Genomic DNA, 21,684 nt, shown 5'->3' with positions numbered 1-21,684 from the left:
TTCATGCTGCTGGAAAATCTCCCACATGCTGTCAGGGGAAACATAAGGGATGACCGTGGGTGCCTCAATAGATATTTAGAAATAGACAATCAAATAAATAACTGAACAGAAAAGGCAGTCTGCTGATGAAGTTGATACAAGACGAGTGGTTTCTGCACGGAAGGAGGAGGAAGTCTATTCTACTTTTTAAGTATTTGTATTTTAATGTTGAACTCACTGGTCCTGTAACAAAAACACGTCCCTATCCATCTATCTATCTATCCATCTATCTATCTATATATCTATCTATCTATATATCCATCTATCTATCTATCTAAATCTATCTTTATATATATATCTATCTATATCTATCTTTATATCTATCTATCTATCTATATATCTATCTATATCTATCTATCTTTATATCTATCTATCTATCTATCTATCTAGCTATCCATCCATCTATCTAACTCATCGGTGCAGATCTCTATGGCAGAGACTCCAACATACATACATTAGATTTAGATTATATCTGATGATTTTCACCTTTACTGCAGTATACTGGGAGAGTTACGTGCATTTAGTATTCAACCAGAAGTGCAAGAAAAGTGTTTCAGTGCAGTGTATAGATAGTGGAAATATGCACAGTATATGAAATACACTGTAGACACTTTAATAATAAAACAATACAAATACAATAAACAAACGTATAGTACAAATCAATATACTGGAAGAATGAAAGGCTGACACATTGTGCATCCCTGCTTCTCCGGCGGGTTCACCTGCTCCTTGCTTCACAGAAACCAGACTGATGGATATGATGGAGAAGACTCGCTCTCACATGACAATACTGGTCTGGAAATGCAGAATGCAAAAGACGAGCCACCTTACAAAAGGATAACGTTTATACACAGAAAACATCAATTGAATTGATGTTACATATGTCACAAAGATGATACCAGCTAAAGAAAGATGCCTAAGCGAACAGACAGCACATACTTTGTTCATAATAAAGAGCCAAACTCTCAGCATACCAAACCAAACACAATAACTATGAAATGCACCAACAAATGATGCTAATAGAAAAAAACGTACTTTGAAAAGTAGATTCTTTATTCAGTTTTCAAGGTCTACCCTTCAAAAGATGCAATGTAATAGCAAATATAAAAGTTGCTTAGCAACACTGAACAGTCTTCGTAATAATTATGTATTTGAATGTGATGGAAAATATGAGTTAGAAATAAATGTGGGGGACCAATGCACAGTGAAGATGATTTAGTTGCACTTTAACATGTGTATGTAACCTGTTACCTTACATGTATTTCCCACTTTTCTCGTATTTTGGGATCTGAGTGTGGAATAAATAGGAAAAAGCATCCCCAACAAAGTTACTCACCAACATACTAATGTGATTGGCCAAATATGATCTTTTAGCGCTATCTGCTGGATAAGAAACATAATTACAATTTAAGAAAAATAACGGAAGATCAAATCCTTGGATTCTTTTTAAATTAATAACGTTACGTTTGAAGTTGGACGAAGTTAAAGTTTTATACTGGGTTTTAATACGTAAACAAATATTGCTGCCCTTCAAAAACTCCACACAGCGGTCATGGATGGTTTGGTGATATTTCGTTGAGCCAATCAAATCTGCTTTTCATTCGTCTCGACCAATCAGAAGCAAGCATATTTGTAGGTGGAATGATCCGCGTACGGTTGTCGAAAAATGCTCAGTTTAGAGTTACATTACATACGGATGGGTGTAACTGCCATGGTAACTGCGCATACATAAGCTGTTAGATCTACGATCTGCGCGGCTGTGGCGGCCATGTTTTACGTGTGCAACTAACCAATGTGTTAACTGTCCAACACACAGCATGACCTGATATGCGAAACGAAATAATGTGGAATTATTGACAATATTTAATTACAAAAGTGTTATTTTAAAAGCCGAATACACTTGGAGACTAATCATTTCGCCACTGACAAAGCCATGTTTCGGCAAACGAAGGGAGTGCTCCAGAAACTTAGATATCTGAGGTAAGTTAGCAAGTTAGCTTACACACACATGGGTTATTTTTAATAAAATAAATGCTCATTGTGTATGTTGTTGACTTGGTAGTGTCAAGCCAACATTAACTGACTGTCTGCGACAACGTGACTGGATATTGTGTGATATTTAAGATAACACGGGGCTCTGACTTTGTAGAAATGGGACATGGGTTAGCATTTAAACTGATGAAACAGCCTAACTAACAACTAACCTTACTGTTTATAAATATGTTTTAAACATTCAGAAGAAACGTTTTTAGTTACTGTAGTTTGAAATAAATATTGCTAACAGTTTCACCTGAGCCTTTATTGGTGTTGCACGCCGGTTTGTTTATATGACCTTCCTTTTTTATCACATGTAGACATGTATTGTTTAATAATGAATTGTATATTAACATATGGTCTGAAATGGACACTCTGTGAATGCAATAATAGATGAAATAATATCCTCACAGTTCTTGTTCATTCCCCATTTATGTATCTCGTATCTTTAGGGCTTTAAACCTCAAGGTCCACATGGACGTTTGCAATATTTAGGAAACTCCCAATTAAGCTTAACCATCATTATAAAGTGTTCTCCTGCTGTGGGAATGTGTCACTTAATAATAAACCAGATATTCAACGAAGTAATGTCTTTTTGCATATGCTCTGAAATCAATGCACAATCTGGAAATGCATTGTTTGCGATGTAAGATGAAACATATCCTTCTGTGTGGAAATGTCATGCAATACATACGATATTCAATGCTATACAATATCGAGATATCTGCATAAGTTTGTACAAAGATTGGTGAATTATTCATTGTACAATTACCTTTTTTTCTTTGCAGTTTCAATGGACAGCAGCACACATGGAGGCTGAAGAGCACCAAAGCACAAGAGAGGGCCTGTCAGTACCAAGCAGGACAGAAAATCCACGGCTTTACAGTCAGAGAAGTACGCTTATTTCCTTCATTTAAAAGTTACTTCTATCATCTCCACTTATGCTTCACTAAAGGTTGTATAATTTAGGGATTATAAAGTCAAGTTGTATGAACACTGTGGATGGCTAAATGCATCTAAATGTTGGCCTTGAGGGTTGTGCAATTCTTTCACACACACATACGGGTTTTGGGCCGAGGGCGACACCGTACTTCCGGTATCAACCATTTCACGCAAGGTGCATACAGAATATCATTCCAGAAGATAGACGTAGATGCCAAAATCGACCGAAGGCCACTTTTGAGGGTCGTAATTCCATACATTGTACATCCAACAACCCACACAGCTCTAGTTTACGCTGGTGACGACCTAGAGCACACCCCTCAAGTCCAGAGATGTAATCCGAAGACATGCAGCGATTTCTTCGGTCGTTAATTCAGAAAAAAAACCTAGTGCGCTCTGCCTGGCTACGTTAGCTAGCTGTTTATATTAGCTTGCCAGGATTTTTGCACCTCCAGGAAAATGGCGTCTTTATAAAAAAATATATGGCGCGCGTTGCATTGTGGGTAGCTGTGACGTCACTGTGTGTGAAAGAATAGGTCGCCATTGTCAGTATGTGCGTCTGTGTATTGCGTTTGTTCAAACGGTGTATGACTGATGATATGTGTATGTATTTTAATTAGGGATGCTCCGATCGACAATTTCGGGGCCGGAATCAGTATCGGCCGATACCGATCGCCGATCCGATCGAGTGGGCGGGGCCTAAATGGAAGATTTAAACATCACTTTAAATCTTCCATTTAAAGTGATGTTTAAACTCAGTTAATGCTCATTCACTGGAGCTTCCACAAACAACAATCAACTTAATTATTACATTCAAATGAAGTACATTATTCAAGTTTACATTCACTTTGGATAATAACACGGGAGAAATGAGCGGAAGCGCTCTCTCCCCCCCCTCTCTCTCTCTCCTGACAGCCTGTCAGTATCTCATGCAGCTGATCCAGTAATAAGTGACCCGACAATGAAGAATACATATATTTATAATAACTAGTTTAGCTAGTTCCAGAGGTAGATAAAATAGCTAAGTGTGTTAGGTCTAACTCTTGTGTGTTTCGCTCCCCGGTCCGGCGGGCGGAGCTGCAGGATTTCTGCTTCACACACGTTGCATTCCGCTATTTTACTGTATTTTTCGGACATTAAAATAATGCCAGACCGGTGAAGCCATTCTGGCGAGCTTGTTTTGCCGCACACAGAGAAAAGTGTCATGTATTTTACGTCATGCGATCGGCTCTCGCGATCGGCATGTTTAGAGAGCACCGATCGATCGGTAGAGAGTGAGTATCGGCCGATCTCGATCGGAGCATCCCTAATTTTAATGTTTACTATGTTTGTGTACATGTATGCGGAACTGTCCAGAACAAATGTCCTTACAGGGACAATAAAGTATATCGTATCTGGGGAATAATAAGTTATCAGACACGAAGGATGTACTGTGAATTTGTTTTGTGGTTGACTGTCTCAGTATGATTTGATTGACCTTCTAGTAACACCACTTAGTAAAAAGCTTGATTCAGTGTCGGAGGCCTTGAACCTTAAAACAAAATGTCATTTCACTTTCTAATCCTGTTCTCCCAGGTTGTGGTGGTCCCGGACTTGTTTCTCACAGCAGTGAAGTTGACTCATGATAAAACTGGGGCTCAGTACCTGCATGCGGCCAGAGATGACGCCAATAACCTCTTCAGGTTTGTTTGTGTTTCATCAGCTCCAAATACTTCTATATGACAACAGAGCTTTAACATGGTCAAGTGTGAGAAACGTAACACTCCCTCTACAGTCACAGCATGACTTTGAAATACGCTATTGCACTACAGCTGCATCTTAAACCGTGTACAACTTCAAACTTTATTTGTATAGCCCAATATCACAAAACAGGAGTGTCTCAGTGGGCTTTGTGTAACATTGTATATGATGGAGTTACGAACTAAGACTCGTAGAAACTGGCTAAAGATCATGTGACCCTCTGAAACAATGATTTACCCGGCAACACTTCCAATGAGAAATACTATAATGACGCACAGCCAAAACAATGATTCTGAGGTCAGGGAGGATGAGCAGCACACCAGGTGCATCATGGGAAATGTAGTTTCTAGATTCAGGGTTGTTTAAATGTGTTCCAGCAGCTCCAAATACTAATATTCATACATGACAACAGATCTTTAACATGGTCAAGTGTGAGAAATGTAACACTCTCACTACAGTCACAGCATGACTTTGAAATACGTTATTATATGATATATTGCCATGCCAAGGACCCCCATATAGCATTATCCCCCCTGTTGCAATTGTTTTTTTAAATGATGAGTACATTATGATGGAGAATATGACAAATTAATCATACAGCTGAATACATGTTCTTAATATATATTTGTATTAATAATTAATAATCAGTTATTCTTCTAAAAATGTTTTGTATTTATCTTTTGTTTGTCATTCATTACATTGATTGTGTCTTCTGTTATAAACATTCTTAACACAATATTAAACAGTAATATCAACAGTAAACATATTTTTAAAGTGATTTCTGTCTTTATAATATTATATAATTTTGAACAGTAATATGAACAATAAACATATCTTTTTAGCATTTTTGAAAGCGACTTATGCCTTAATAATATTATATATAATATTCAACAGTAATATTAACAATAAACATGTTTATATTCATATATATAAACATCAATATTTGCTACATACGTGCTCTCATCCAGCTGCAGAGTGAAATATTCACTAGCTCTCACTTGCTCCAAAAGCTGAGCAGATACTCAGTTTCACTCTCAGTAGCGATAGCTCAATTCTGATTGGCTTGAAGGGCGGTCGTGTGATTTAAAAGAAACAAATATATATGAATAAGTAAAAAATATTGAAAGATTGGCATCAAAGGACACATAGATTGATAGATATGTAGTTATTAATAAAAACTAGGGCTGTCAAACGATTACAATTTTTAATCAGATTAATCACAGCTTAAAAATGAATTAATCAGATTAATCACCATTCGAACTATGTCCAAAATATGCCATTTCTTTATGTATATTGTTGTGGGAATGGAAAGATAAATGAAAGAAGGCGGATATATCCATTTAACATACAGTATCTATGTTTATTATAACATGTTTCTGCGTGTCAAAATGAAAGACAGCCCACACACCTATCAATCATCAAACCGTGGGGTCTTATTTCATTACGTGTTGATTTCTATCAACGGGGGAGTACTTCAGGAAAGTCGACAGAGGGGGGCTAGTGGAGTACTTCGTGACCACAGAGTGTGAACGTTGTGATCAGCTGTTTTAGCGCAGTTCTCCAGTGAAGCGGGGGGGGGGGGGGGGGGGGGGAGGAGGAGGGGGGGGGGGGAGGAGGAGGAGGAGAGTCTTCCTCCGCAGCCGGTTGGCGTAGTTTTGGCACAGTTCCGTTGTACAGACCGACGTTAACAGCAGCCCTGTCTGTGCACACGGAGACCGACTCTGTCGTCCGGTGATCTAACCGCCTTCTGGAAAAGCTTCACAAGTACATCGGTACGCAAATGCGCTTTGTAACACAAGTGACGGTACGCATTTCAGATTACGCACATAACCTGCGTACCAGTTATGTGCACCCCTGTACTACAGCAAAAGTATTTTCCGTCCGGACTTCCTGCAACAACACGACACCACGCCGTTATCAAAGATGTTCTATTGAGAAGACGATCACTACGTGACAAAAGGTTTCAAAACCGTGGCTGCTGAAATCAATCTTACTAACTGCTGTCTGTGCAATTTACTCGGCGCGAGTTGGCAGACTTTATTTTGCCGCCTTTAACATCATTTTTCATGGTGGGGCTAAGCCATTTCTTGGTATGGGTGTAGCCTACCCCAGCCATACCCTGGCGCTGCCACTGGTGGCACATATGGGGCGGGCCATTCTGCACATGCGTTAAATGCGTTAAATATTTTAACGCGATTAATTCAAAAAATTAATTACCGCCGTTAACGCGATAATTTTGACAGCATTACTACAAATCAAAAAAAAATGTAACTTTAAAAAACTTTGCGTGACTCCCCTGGCGGCCCCCCGGGGGGTCGGGGCCCCCACTTTGAAAAACGCTGTCTTAAACCGTGTACAAAGATATATATTTGACTTAAACCGATATATTCCTGCACTTTAACTGTATCTGCATATCGAAGTATGAATGCTTGTTGTTTGTATGTTGTCTTCTCCTGAGTTTTGTACGTCTCTTGTTTTTTTATATTTCAGTAGCTCTACTCATCTCATTGTTCCTGCATGATGACAATAAAGTATTCTATTCTATAAATGTGATGCTTTTTGTTCTTCAGTGTCCAGCTCAGAACGACCCCCATGGACAGCACCGGGGTCCCTCACATCCTGGAGCACACGGTGCTGTGTGGATCTGAGAAGTATCCGTGCAGAGACCCTTTCTTCAAGATGCTCACACGCTCCCTGTCCACCTTCATGAACGCCTTCACAGGTACGGAGAAATCAAGTTTTATTTATATAGCACATTTTTAAACGATCTTTGGTCGAGCCAAAGTGCTGTACATAAAATAAAAAATAGCCTACAGTAGAGACACTTTACAGCAAATACAACAGCACAGTTTCTGCAGAATATCAGTATGAGAAAAACGACACCCTCTGTCCTTAGACCCTCTGTCCTTAGACCCTCTGTCCTTAGACCCTCACATCGTACAAGGAAACACTTCCAGAGAAAACCCACAGTTTAAAGGGGAACATGGGAAATACACACTGACCTCTGAGTCTGTGAGCAAAGGAGGTGGCGAAGCTCACGTATCCAAAGTTTTGAGTTTACCAGAGGTTTATTGGTCCCATGTATCATGTTTGGACTTCCTTAAGTTTTATTATAGTGATTACAAATGAGAGTGGTTGCATGTAAACGTGTCTGTTGTTTACACATATGCTACACTTAATAATAATAATAGATTTAATTTGTTGGCGCTTTTACAGGTGCTCAAAGACGCTTTACAGATATAGTTAAAATAAAATAAAGGAACAACAAATAAATATATAGTTAAAGTCAAATAATACAAAAACAATCACACATTAAAAGCCAGATTGAAGAGGTGAGTTGTTTGAAGGTGGGGGGGTCAGTGCAGTCTCTGATGGGTTGTGGGAGTGAGTTCCAGAGGGAGGGGGCAGCGACGGAGAAGGCTCTGTCCCCCCAGGTCACTTTGTCTTCTATTGCTCGTGCATTCTTGTAGAATTTCTGTATAGTTTTGATTATTTAAATGAAAAGGTACCTTATTTTTTACTTCAAATATGAGAAGAAAAAAAATGCCTGTTTGTTGTTTTGCAGCCAGTGACTACACCATGTATCCGTTCTCAACACAAAATGGGAAAGACTTCCAGAATCTTCTTTCGGTGTATCTGGATGCAGTTTTCTTCCCTTGTTTACGAGAGCAGGATTTCTGGTGAGTTTTGACTATGGTTGCAAAGTCACAATGCTCAAGCTGAGGTGTTATTCTATACAACAGGTAGGCAAAGTCAACTTAAAGGTCACCTATCATGCTGTTTTTAGGCAATAGCATAGGTCTCAGATATATAGAAATCTATAAAAAACATGTCTATGAAGTGTTTTGCTCAAAATACCAAACAGATCACCCATTCTAGCCGTGCCTCATATCCCTCTATTTCACTTCCTGTTTCAAAAGTGCTGATTTGGGGTATAAAGCTTTAAAGAGGAGGGGGCTGAGCTCATGCGGGACCCGGCAGCTACTATCTAAACTAAATACTGCCGTGATGAAATGCCATATCATGGATTATCAAGTAGGGCTGCTCGATTATGGCAAAAATCATAATCTCGATTATTTGGGTCAATAATTGATATCACGATTATTAAAAACGATTATCCGTTTACTTTAAAAACATCCATTTATTGAAAAAGAAAATTGATCAGTATGTTTTTAACAGTTGATTACCCTGAACTTTAAGTATAATTCAACTGAAAAACCAATACATTTTTTTAATAAATATTCGTTATATTTCGATTATGTTGTTTTCATAATCGGTGCAAGCCAAAATCGTAATTGTGATTCAAATACGATTTAATTGAGCAGCCCTATTATCAAGGATTCTCTCTGAAACAGTCTGGAGCTCAAAGGCTTTCTCTCTTGCCGGTTATACCACAAGGTGAGTTCCTTTTTACTTCCTGCTTCTTCACACACATGCTCTCCAGTACAGGTTAGCTCTGAGTGTTAGCCATGCTAATGTAAACACCGACCATATTACGTCCAAAACAGTCGGGCATTGTTTCTGATAGCAACGTTTCTGATTGGGCCGTGGGTCCACATTTCTTATATTACGTCTTATCGGACGCAAATCTGGATCAGCTCCGTTGTTCCCCCGTTTTTAGAGATTTGGGTACGGAGGAAAAGAGAGAGGGTTTTATTTTCTGACGCTGCGTGAGTTCCCCGACACACCGGGGACACATATTGATGAATAAAAGACATCACAAAGTGCATTTTGCATGATAGGTCCCCTTTAACTTGACTTACTTGTGATTGTAATAAACAGCCAGGTCACTTACAGCTAGCAAATCTCACTTTGCAGGTCTGTAACCTTCACACTGATCTGATTATTTTGCAGGCAGGAGGGCTGGAGGCTGGAGCATGAAGACCCCAAAGATCGCAGCACCCCTCTGGTGTTTAAAGGAGTCGTGTTCAATGAGATGAAGGGCGCTTTTGTAAGTCAACAATCACATTCACATTTTATATGCATAGAAATGATCCCTTCTCTATAATGATCTCATTGTTTTTACACACAGAGGTACAGTGGGGCAAAAAAGTATTTAGTCAGCCACCAATTGTGCAAGTTCTCCCACTTAAAAAGATGAGAGAGGCCTGTACTTTTCATCCTAGGTACACTTCAACTATGAGAGACAGAATGAGAAAGAAAATCACATTGTCTGATTTTTAAAGAATTTATTTGCAAATGATGGTGGAAAATAAGTATTTGGTCAATAACAAAAGTTCATCTCAATACTTTGTTATATACCCTTTGTTGGCAATGACAGAGGTCAAACGTTTTCTGTAAGTCTTCACAAGGTTTCCACACACTGTTGCTGGTATGTTGGCCCATTCCTCCATGCAGATCTCCTCTAGAGCAGTGATGTTTTGGGGCTGTCGCTGGGAAACACGGACTTTCAACTCCCTCCAAAGATTTGTTACTTTGGTCCCAGCTCTCTGCAGGTCATTGACTAGGTCCCCCCGTGTGGTTCTGGGATCTTTGCTCACCGTTCTTGTGATCATTTTGACCCCACGGGGTGAGATCTTGCGTGGAGCCCCAGATCGAGGGAGATTATCAGTGGTCTTGTATGTCTTCCATTTTCTAATAATTGCTCCCACAGTTGATTTCTTCACACCAAGCTGCTTACCTATTGCAGATGCAGTCTTCCCAGCCTGGTGCAGGTCTACCATTTTGTTTCTGGTGTCCTTTGACAGCTCTTTGGTCTTGGCCATAGTGGAGTTTGGAGTGTGACTGTTTGAGGTTGTGGACAGGTGTCTTTTATACTGATAACGAGTTCAAACAGGTGCCATTAATACAGTTAACAAGTGGAGGACAGAGGAGGCTCTTAAAGAAGAAGTTACAGGTCTGTGAGAGCCAGACATCTTGTTTGTTTGTAGGTGACCAAATACTTATTTTACCGAGGAATTTACCAATTAATTCATTAAAAATCCTACAATTTCCTGGATGCTTTCCCCCCATCCTGTCTCTCATAGTTGAAGTGTACCTAGGATGAAAATTACAGGCCTCATCTTTTTAAGTGGGAGAACTTGCACAATTGGTGGCTGACTAAATACTTTTTTGCCCCACTGTATGTAAGGTGCTTTAACTTAAACATGTCCTACTTTAAGTTAATGCATCACTCTCTAACCTCTATTGAAAACAATAATATTGTGCTCTCCTTGAACAAAATGACCTCAAAAAAGCAAGGCTACACAAGGGAAGCAAGAACAGACACTGTTTGTAGATGATCTTAAACTGAAACAAGTAGAAGGACAGAGGATAGAATTAACCCTTCAGAAAACAAGCGTGTGTACACTTAAACTACTATCTCCGTTTGCGTGTTTACGCTATCTCTCTCGGAGCTAGTAACGCCTGGCCTGTGTGAGAATATGAAATAGTGTATTTAAGAGTGTATTCGTTGTGTGTTCTACAGTCAGAGAACGAGCGTGTGTACGCGCAGCACCTCCAGAACAAGCTGTTCCCGGACCACACGTACTCTGTGGTGTCGGGAGGAGAGCCGCTCGACATCCCCGACCTCACCTGGGAGCAACTCAAACAGTTCCACGCCACACACTACCACCCCAGCAACGCCAGGTACACACACACACACACACACACACACACACACACACACACACACACACACACACACACACACACACACACACACACACACACACACACACACTCACAGGATAGCTGAAATGTACTTTGATTACAGCATAATCCCATGTTATGGTGTCAGAGAAACATTTGAAACAGTGCCAGACCATTCCCCTAACCATCCATCTTATAAAGGAAAACTAATATGTATATCTTCCTTATAAATACACTCATGTGTTGTCATTACAGGACAGTATCCATGCTGCTTTCAAAATGTTACATGCATGTAACACAATCCTATCAACTATAATTAATAATAAAACAAACACATGCATCACATTAGATTAGGACTACTGTTCATGTTTTTTCGTCTATGTACTGTTTTCCGTTTCTGATTTTATGTAAAGCATCTTTGAGCACTAGGGAAAAGCGCTATACAATTAATATTATTATTACAATTAATGCAATCAACCATGAAGATGCAAACTCTTACTGCATTAGCTTAAGGTGCTGTTTACACGGGAACGAGAAGGTTGTATCCGCTACTTTTCTCTTTCGTATAGCCCTTGCGTTCACACGACGCCGTAACGTAACTGCGGAAACGGACCCCGCAAACGATAACCGGTCCCAAGGTGGATAGATCTAATAATAATAATAAATTATATTTCTATAGCGCTTTTCTTGAACCCAAAGACGTCAGTAGCTACTGTCAGCAGCTACTGTCAGCAGCTACTGCTACTGACCATGCTACAGATGTTAGTGCAAAATCTACAGCTCCTCTACCACAACCATCAGCAACAAGTGGACATGGAGAACTACATGTTGTTAAATCCACCGCGGGGCATAAACAGAAGGGCAACCATGGCAACCATGCTCGCTGCTTTTGGTGTATTTTGTGTATACAAGTACAGCGCCACTTACAGGCCCGGCATATGTACTACAGCGTCTCCAGCGGGTCGAGCGGTCTCGTGTGAAGGGACACGTTTCTTGAGCCGTATCTGTGTGAACGGAAGACTTTTTTGATATCGAATTCGGTTCGTTGGCGTTCCCGTGTAAATGCTAAACCATTAAGCGACACATACAGAAATGAGAACACACACTGAGAGAGTCTTAAATCCGTCTTTCAGGTTCTTCTCATATGGAGATCTGCCTCTGGAGCAGCATCTGAAGCAGATCGAAGAGGAAGCTCTGTCCAGGTTTGAGCGCATCAACCCGAACACAGAGGTCCCGTCACAGCCACACTGGAGCAGCCCTGTAAGCTCACAACGCACACATATTACAGTGTTGAGATACTATCAATGTAATCATTTAAACCAGGGGTGTCCAAACCTTTTCACCGAGGGCCACATGAAAAATATATGAAGGGCTGGGCCACTCAGTAGAGGTATATCGCCTCATAAGTTCAGTTATAAGTTAGCAAAATTAATTAAATGTAAGTAAACTATGCTCGTGAGTGTTGGCAGCTCATCCCTTGAAACAGAAGCTTCAGATTGATTACATTAAGGGAAATATGAAGGGTGTATTTCAAGCTTGTTGTAAATAAGTCATTGGGCTTTTTTCTTATCAACTAAGATATGTTAGAAAATGTATACAACTTTAATTGACTGAATTTATTAGAAAAGTGGTCTACATGAATACTACTGTGTAATATATTTTTATATTTAAGAAGTGCAATATAAGACGAGCACAAGTTTAATTTGTGAGCCATTCTCCATTATACTTTTTGAATTTTGGCCGATTCAAAAAGGTCCGCGGGCCGTAGTTTGAACACCCCTGTATTAGAGTGTAAATATACTAAGAATTGAATCATTTAAACCAGTGCTTCGCAAAGTGTGGTCCGCGGACCATCTGTGGTCTGTGAGCACCCCCTAGTGGTCCGTGAGTATATTGGTAACATTTGAAATAAATAAATAAAAGTTTTCCGCACTCTCGCGGGAATATCTCCGCAATGGAGCGAGCTTAAGTTTAACTTTCGATCGCATGATATAGCCGAGCGCAACACCTTCGTCACACATGTTGCCACCTGTTTGTCCCATTTTCAGGCGATTTGTAATCTGTTCTAGAAAAACGATGTGATTTTGAATATTTGTGGAGTTAGGTGGTCCGTGAGTGTTTTTTTATTGGTTAAGTGGTCCTTGGTATGGAAACGTTTGAGAAACACTGATTCAAACCCATCATGTATTAAATTCTCACTTGCATGCATAGTTCTATTGTTTTATAATTTATAAGTGGAAATACGTTCAATACTCGGTGTGGTTTTCCCCCCAGAGAGAAGACCATGTGACCTGCGGCCCTGATGCCATGGCTCCAGACCCAAAGAGGCAGGACACGCTGTGTGTGAGCTTCCTGCTGGGAGAGTAAGGACACTTTGTCTCTTTAGATTTCCTCCTGTCTTTCACAGAGACATTGGTAGGACGGCATTTATGATATTCCACAGATACTGCATCCTCTGTTTCTCCTGATCCGTTTGTTTGAGACTTGTTATCAGTGGTTTGTATAGTCCTGGACAGGATTAGTCTTGTATATTAGTTAAAAAGGCAAGAGTCTCCCCCTGCTGTCTTTACATCATGCAATCAGGCTGTGTTAAACTGGATATGACATGTATGTGTTGAGCAGAACATTGGGATCACAGGTGAAGATGGTTGGATGAGGAGGAAGAAGTAAAAGATGGATTGCATATAATGTCCGGCAGTGGCTCAGTCAGTAGGGGCTTGGACTGGGAGCTGTAGGGTCTCCGGTTCAAGTCCCCGACCAGACCTAAAATATGGAGTGTGGACTGCTACTTGGAGAGGTCCCAGTTCACCTCCTGCCCTGCCGTGGTGCCCTTGAGCAAGGCACCAGACACCCCCCACTGCTCCTAGTGCTAGACTCCTGGTGCTAGGATGGGTTAAAAGCAGAGAACACATTTCACTGTGTGCTGTGTGCTCTGCATGGTGACCATTAAAGAGGGTTTCATCCTAATCCGAATTCTATTGCAGCTTTTAAAAACTTCTCCTGCTGTGGTACTCAAACTTTCTTTGGCATTGATTAGAATCTGAAGCCACTGCATCCTCTGTTTCTCCTCATGTCCTTGTTTACAGTGGCTAAAATAGTGCTGGAGCCATTTGTACTTTAACCAGATTATTATTGTTTGATCCTTTCTCTGATGTTTTAGATTATATTTGCCAAATATGAACCTGTCCTTAGATATGCTCTGAGGCTGTGATTATGCAAGATATGACGATGATATCCATATAGAGCAGGACAATGGAGACGCAGGTGATTACTGAAGGTTAGATGAGGAAGAAGTCTTTTGACCGTGAGCTCTTTTTAATACTCGCCTAGAATTATTATGCAAGTTGTTTTTGTAAGTTCGTTGGATAGATCAGGTTTATGTCAGTTTGTTTGATGCCTGCATGGATAGCAAATATATATTGATCAATGCAAAAAAGAAATAGAGCCTCGCATTTGTTAAGAAAGGAATTGAAGCGAGTCAGAAACCACAAAACCAACGAAGAGCAGTGGCTTTTTTATTTTGAAATGGCCTAAAACGCCAGTCTTTTGACGGCTTTTCAAGGGGTTTCTTCCTCAATAAAAATACCTTATTTGCCACTTCTCCTCTTAAAAAAGTGATTCTTTGAGTTTGCTTGTTAACGTCCTGGTTCCTCTGCAGCATCACGGACACGTTTGAAGGGTTCACGCTCAGCCTGCTGTCCTCTCTCATGATGTCTGGACCAAACTCTCCGTTCTACAAAGCTCTCATCGAACCCAACATCGGGACCGACTTCTCCTCCGTCGCAGGGTGAGCACAACGAGCACTACTATTTGACTTTAACTTCAACTATATATTTATTTGTTGTTCCTTCCTTTTCTTTTCCCTTCACTATATCTGTAAAGCATCTTTGAGCACCTGTAAAAGCGCTAACAAATTAAATCTATTATTATTACTATGTAGACATACTTATGGCTATTTTAATCATATAGTGTAAATATGCACATTGAATTGTATCTCGTTGCACTGTCATCGCTACTACCTCTGCTTTTACCACTTATTTATTATGTCTATTTTTTACTGCAGTGAGAGTTGCCAAAGACATGTCGCTGTACTTTGTATGATGGCAAAGATATATTCTATTCTACTCAAAGGTGTAACTTTGGTTTGAGAAGTGGGGGGGACACAAAACAGGGGGTCCTCCGCAATTAAACATTTTCTCAATTTAATTCCATTTCCCGCCTTTCTACAAATATATTGGGGACTATCGTGTTAACAAATCCAAGAAAAATGTGTAGTGTATATAATGAGTGTGCACACTTATCTAGTATCCTATCCATGTGAACCTGTTTTATTTGTGATGACCTCACATCCTCTAGTCTAGGGGGGTCCGGGGGCATGCACCCGGGAAGATTTGTTTTCTTTAAATTGAAGTTGAATGCATCAATCTGGTGCACTTTGAGGGCAACATTAAGAGATTTATGGATACAGCTCTCAACACTCAAATGAAACAGAACTGTATATATTTCAATAATCAAAAAACCATTAGAATATGCTCACAGCCAATAACACATCATTGATCAACTCCTCTCTCCTATCTTTATCTTACCTAGTCTGCATTCTTTCTTTTTATTTTTGCATATTTTACTAACCACTCTCCTTTCAAACTGTGTTTTTTATTTTTGTACTGACCTATAGTACACATTGGAAGGATTTCTTAACTTATTTTATATACAACTAATATTACATAGATGGAAATATTTGTTTTGTAGATGACCAAACAGTTTGAGACCCACTGAGATAACTTAGACTACAATTTACAATCTAATCACTCAGAGTCCTTTACCTCTCTGAGCTGACGTTATCTCTCAGTCCCACAGGAGAGAGCTCTCCCTCACCTTATTGTTGAAACAGCTTCGAATCTCCGTTAGCTCTGAGCTAGCTCCGAGCTAGCACCAAATGCTAACAACAACCCCCGTAACTCTCTCTCTCTCTCTCTCTCGCTCTTTCTCGCTCTCGCTCTCGCTCTCGCTCTCTCTCTCTGGCTCTCTCTCTCTCTCTCTCTCTCTCTCTCTCTCTCTCTCTCTCTCTCTCTCTCTCTCTCTCTCTCTCTCAAAGTCCGACAGGAAAGAGCTCTCCCTCTCCTTATTGATGAAACAGCTTCTAATCTCCGTTAGCTCCGAGCTAGCACCAAATGCTAACAACAACCCCCGTAACTCTCTGTCTCTCTCTCTTTCTATCTCTCTCTCACAAGATGCGCTCGTGCATCACACACATCATCACACACACAGACGCTCCTCCTTGACGATGACCGCTCGCGTTAAAAAAATAAATAAACACATTTAAAAAGTGGGGGGGACACAAATGGGATTTTGAAAAGTGGGGGGGACATGTCCCCTCTGTCCCCAGTGGAAATGACGCCCATGATTCTACTAGCATAACAACAACATAACAACAGCAAAACGGCTTTCTACTTAAATTGGATATGTTACAGTTTGATTTCACTGGTTGACTTGGAAAGCTAACTAATTGACAACAACTCATCTGATGGATTTCACCGCTTGAATTTCACGCAGTGCTGTTAAACAGATTCATTCATGTATTGTTGAGAGCCATATAGGAGCTAATTAGTCCTTTTAGATTTCAGTAGGAACCAATGTTTGTTAATTCAGAGGTTCTGATCAATCATTTTTGACCACACACACACACACACACACACACACACACACACACACGCTTACACAACATCTGGCTGCTGAAGCTTGGTTGTTATGTTTTTGAAAGTCCTATTTTGTATGCCGATTTAAAAGCTGATTCAAGTGTAATTACAGTAACAGGGAATAAACGGACAGGGTGTTCAATTGAAAGCTTGTTTATCAGACTATTTATTCATCAGTTATGTTCACAAGGCGGCACCTTAAAGCTGAGATGGATAGATATATTCACCATTTGTTACTGCCTTGACCCTATTGCTCTTGTAATTGTATGGTAATGTTATATTGTTTTGTAGGGGTGTAACGGTTCACAAACATTTCGGTTCGGTACGTACCTCGGTTTTTAGGTCACGGTTTGGTACGTATCACAAAACATAAAATATATATATATTTTTTTATTATTATTAAACTGTGAATAATGTATTCACTCAAATAAATACAAAATAAAATAAACATTAAGGTGCAGCATTTCGATGAACTGAAATAATCTGTATTTGAACTGTACTGTAGTAGTACCTAAGCAGCCAGTTTGACATTAGGTCAATTTATATATTAAAAGTTTTAGCTTGTATTGTCAAAATGATACTTATACTCTCTGCTATGTGTGATTGCTCCATCGGGAATGCTTGGAATTGCTGCACTCTGTGTAGTGAGAATAAAAGGAATCTAATCTATACTTTATTCATCCCAATTTGGGAAATTCTTTCTGCCTCTACAAGCGTTTGAAGTGTGTTATGATGTGTGCAGATATGATGGCAGCACCAAAGAGGCGTCGTTCAGCATCGGTCTGCAGGGGATGGCTGAGGAAGACACGGAGAGGGTGAAGCAGATCATCAGTGAAACCATCGATGACATTATAGAGTGAGTAGCAGTCACATCGGGGGCTATGGTTTTTATTTCATGGCTTTACATTCAATGTGTAAGGCAAGGCAACACTAGTTATTTCAAGTGTTTCATGCTAAACGAACCCCCCTTTGGAAAATTCTAATCTGCAACCCAATATTCAGAAAATTCTACGGATCCTTGATATTCAATGTGCACTGCTTTGTTTGATGCAAAAATCAAATGTTTGGCTTGAACGGCATTCCATAGACCCTCTCCTCATATCTAATCCATCACAGGAAAGGCTTTAAGATATATTTAAGAGAACAACTTGACCCTCTCCTCATATCTAATCCATCACAGGAAAGGCTTTAAGATATATTTAAGAGAACAACTTGACCCTCTCCTCATATCTAATCCATCACAGGAAAGGCTTTAAGATATATTTAAGAGAACAACTTGACCCTCTCCTCGTATCTAATCCATCACAGGAAAGGCTTTAAGATATATTTAAGAGAACAACTTGACCCTCTCCTCATATCTAATCCATCACAGGAAAGGCTTTAAGATGTATTTAAGAGAACAACTTGACCCTCTCCTCGTATCTAATCCATCACAGGAAAGGCTTTAAGATATATTTAATAGAACAACTTGACCCACTCCCCATTTATAACCCATCACAGGAAAGGCTTTGAGGAGGAAAGGATCGAGGCTCTGCTCCATAAGATCGAGATCCAGATGAAACACCAGTCCACAAACTTCGGCCTCTCTCTGGCCTCGGTGAGTTCACTTTCTCTGTGACCTCCATTTTGTTTTCATAACCGAAAGGACACTTCGGCCCAATCCCAAACCACGCCCTAAACCCTACCCCTACACACTCCCCCTCCGTGACGGAGTGAACTCCGTGGAGTGACACTCTCAGCTTCAAAACATATGAGGTTATCATGAGGTTGTTAACATCGCAGTTTATCAGTGGATGTTTGAACTACTTGTAAACAGCGTGTTTCCTGACGGACACACACAGCGTTGAGACCGGTCAGGTAGAGACCGGACTCCAGTCAGCACCGATGCAGACTCGCTGGTTGAGGGCTTGATAGCCCACTCCCCCTCCACACCGCTCCACACTCGTTGGTTTGGAACAGCACTTAATGTGGCGGACCCTCCGCGTGAACGGAGGGGTAGTGTGTAGTAGTGTTGCACGGTGTACCGATACTTGAAAGGTACCGCGATACCCTGCCGTTAAAAACGTTACGATTCCTCCGTTTCATTAGTATCGGTACTTTAAGAATGACGGGGAAAAGTACTCCTGTGAGAAAGCGCTGTTACGTGTGTGTTCATCGCTCTGCTTCCACTCACTGCAGCCGTGCCTGCAGTCCCTCCCCTCTCAAGCACGCGCTAAGTCCCTCCCCTCTCTCAAGCACGCTCTAAGTCCCTCCCCTCTCTCATGCACGCTCTAAGTCCCTCCCCTCTCAAGCACGCTCTAAGTCCCTCCCCTCTCTCATGCACGCTCTAAGTCCCTCCCCTCTCTCAAGCACGCTCTAAGTCCCTCCCCTCTCTCATGCACGCTCTAAGTCCCTCCCCTCTCAAGCACGCTCCAAGTCCCTCCCCTCTCAAGCACGCTCTAAGTCCCTCCCCTCTCAAGCACGCTCCAAGTCCCTCCCCTCTCTCAAGCACGCGCCAGCTGCCAGAGCATGTGAGAAAAGGAGAAGCATGGCTGCAAGTGGGAGTGCAACTGCCGCTGCGCCTCGGCCTGTTGACATATGAAGTATTTGAGCTATATCTCTGACAGTGAGGGCAAGCCTACGGACACCACAAGGCCTGTCTGTGAGACATGTTTTAGATCCCTGCAAACCAAGGGAGCCAACACACACAAAAGGTTGTTTGAGATTATGCTTCATTTTATTTAATACGAATTATTGTCATTTATGTTATGTATTGTTCTCATTGTTTAAACGTGTGTGTTCTGGTTCTGGTGTGAAATAAAGCACAATAATTACATTTAAGACTGTTTCCCTTTTTTTAAGAAAAGTATCGAAAAAGAATCGATAGAGAGATAGCAGCAATACCCAAAGCCGTAGACCTATGCCATGGGAAAAGAGACAGTGAGAAGAGAAAAGGTTGAATACCTAAGCAAATTATTCCCTAACAAATATGAATATGTCTCAATATTTGTATGAACAGATCGACAATGGTTATTCATGTGTAATCCGAAATGTAAAACACCTTCTAAACATTTTTTTAAAATACATTTGTATTGATTTACAGGAAATGTAAAGGATTTGTCTAATATTCACAACCTTCAATCAGGCATTTGTGAATCAACTTTTCGTTTGTGAATCGAGATTTTTTTGGATCTCAATTCCAAGCTAGTACTACGCTAGAGTGTTTCTCACGACTCGTACATTAATATACATTTAACTATAAACCATGCTGCAAATTCAGCTTTTAAATAAGATGGAGCAAGAGCCAAACTAATCTGTTTTAGGTGTAATATTTAATCTTACAATCTGTTTGTTTGTAATTACATATATATATGTACATAAGTAATATAACCTCACTGTATACATCTGTTCATATCCTTATACTACTACCAGGGGTGTCAATCTCATTTTCATCACGGGCGACATTAGCATCATGGTTGCACTCAAATGGGCCAGTTGTAACTTTAAGACGATATAAGAATGCATATATAAATATTTAATATATATAAAATAATGTATTGTATGACATTACTGCCTTTGCATTGGATTATTATCAGATAGGGTAATAACTTCATAATTAACTACGTCTGAAAGCAGAAGTCTAGGGCAAATAATTGCAAGTCTCTTCAGTGAGAATGTCACAATGATTTGAAAAGAAAAGCCAAATTCTGAAAGAAAGTCAAAATCAAAAGAAATAAGTGACATTTTGGAAAAAAGTCAAATTCTTAGAATAAATGAATGTTTTGAAGTAAAAAAAGTCAAATTCTGAGAAAAAGGTCAAATTTGAGATGCATTGTGGGACATGTAGTTTATGAGCAACGTGCTTCTGTAAATCGGCATGTACAATAAACATACTATATATCAAGGGGGGTGTTGGGGAACTCCAGTTCGACACTCGCCATTGCGTCAGGCCGTTGTCCTTGGGCAAGACACTTCACCTGAATTTACTTCTGTGGGTATTGTCCACAGTTCATGACCGTTACATGTGTTTATTTGTAAAGCGCTTTGAGCATCTGGAAAAGCGCTATAATAAATGTAAGGAATTATTACTATATTCTTTGCAAGCTCTTGTGGGGCCACATAACATGAAGTCAGGGGCTTGAGTTTGACACCCCTGATATAGACACTTGCATTGCTATTTTGCACTTCTGGTCAGATGCCAAACTCCGTTTCGTTATGACAATAAAGTTGAATCTTAATTGTTTTCCAATACATTTTTTTCAGTGCTGTTGTTACATGTTTGTTCCTCCCTCTTGACATTATACCGGTGTGTTTCTAGTACATAGCGTCGTCGTGGAACCATGACGGTAACCCGGTGGAGCTGCTACAGATCAGCGACAGCGTCACACAGTTCAGAAAGGCTCTAAAGGAAAACCCTCGCTTCCTGCAGGACAAAGTCAAACACTACTTCAAGGTGAATACATCGTGTTTGAATGAATGCGTATAGTTGCAAGATGGTGGCGGAGGAATAACTGGGCATGCAGCAGCAGTCTCATATCTTTATTTGTGAGACCGTAAAGGATAATGAGGACTTTCAGATATTAGATTATCTTATATTTTACAACACAATCATAACAAGAAACAGCAATTCAATGCAAGGACAAGGCTAGGATCTCATATGTAC

At 40.3% G+C, this 21,684-nt stretch overlaps 1 protein-coding gene across 1 annotated transcript; it reads left to right on the top strand.

Moving 5' to 3' along the window:
• Positions 1 to 1,743: 1,743 nt before the first annotated feature.
• On the top strand, positions 1,744 to 21,474 carry pitrm1 (pitrilysin metallopeptidase 1; the record flags this gene model as incomplete). The annotated part of the gene is given in 13 exon segments (XM_034235918.1): positions 1,744 to 2,019; positions 2,862 to 2,967; positions 4,591 to 4,697; positions 7,326 to 7,477; positions 8,321 to 8,435; positions 9,610 to 9,706; positions 11,183 to 11,343; positions 12,480 to 12,606; positions 13,621 to 13,709; positions 15,005 to 15,133; positions 17,785 to 17,898; positions 18,543 to 18,639; positions 21,340 to 21,474. Coding segments are annotated over 13 exon segments (1,476 nt in total), but the record flags the coding sequence as incomplete, so codon positions are not given.
• Positions 21,475 to 21,684: the final 210 nt, after the last annotated feature.

This window comes from Gymnodraco acuticeps, unplaced genomic scaffold (assembly GCF_902827175.1).
Source record: "Gymnodraco acuticeps unplaced genomic scaffold, fGymAcu1.1, whole genome shotgun sequence".
Lineage (NCBI taxonomy): Eukaryota > Metazoa > Chordata > Actinopteri > Perciformes > Bathydraconidae > Gymnodraco > Gymnodraco acuticeps.
Note: the sequence above shows the minus strand (reverse complement) of the source record. Positions and strands in the feature narration are given on the sequence as shown.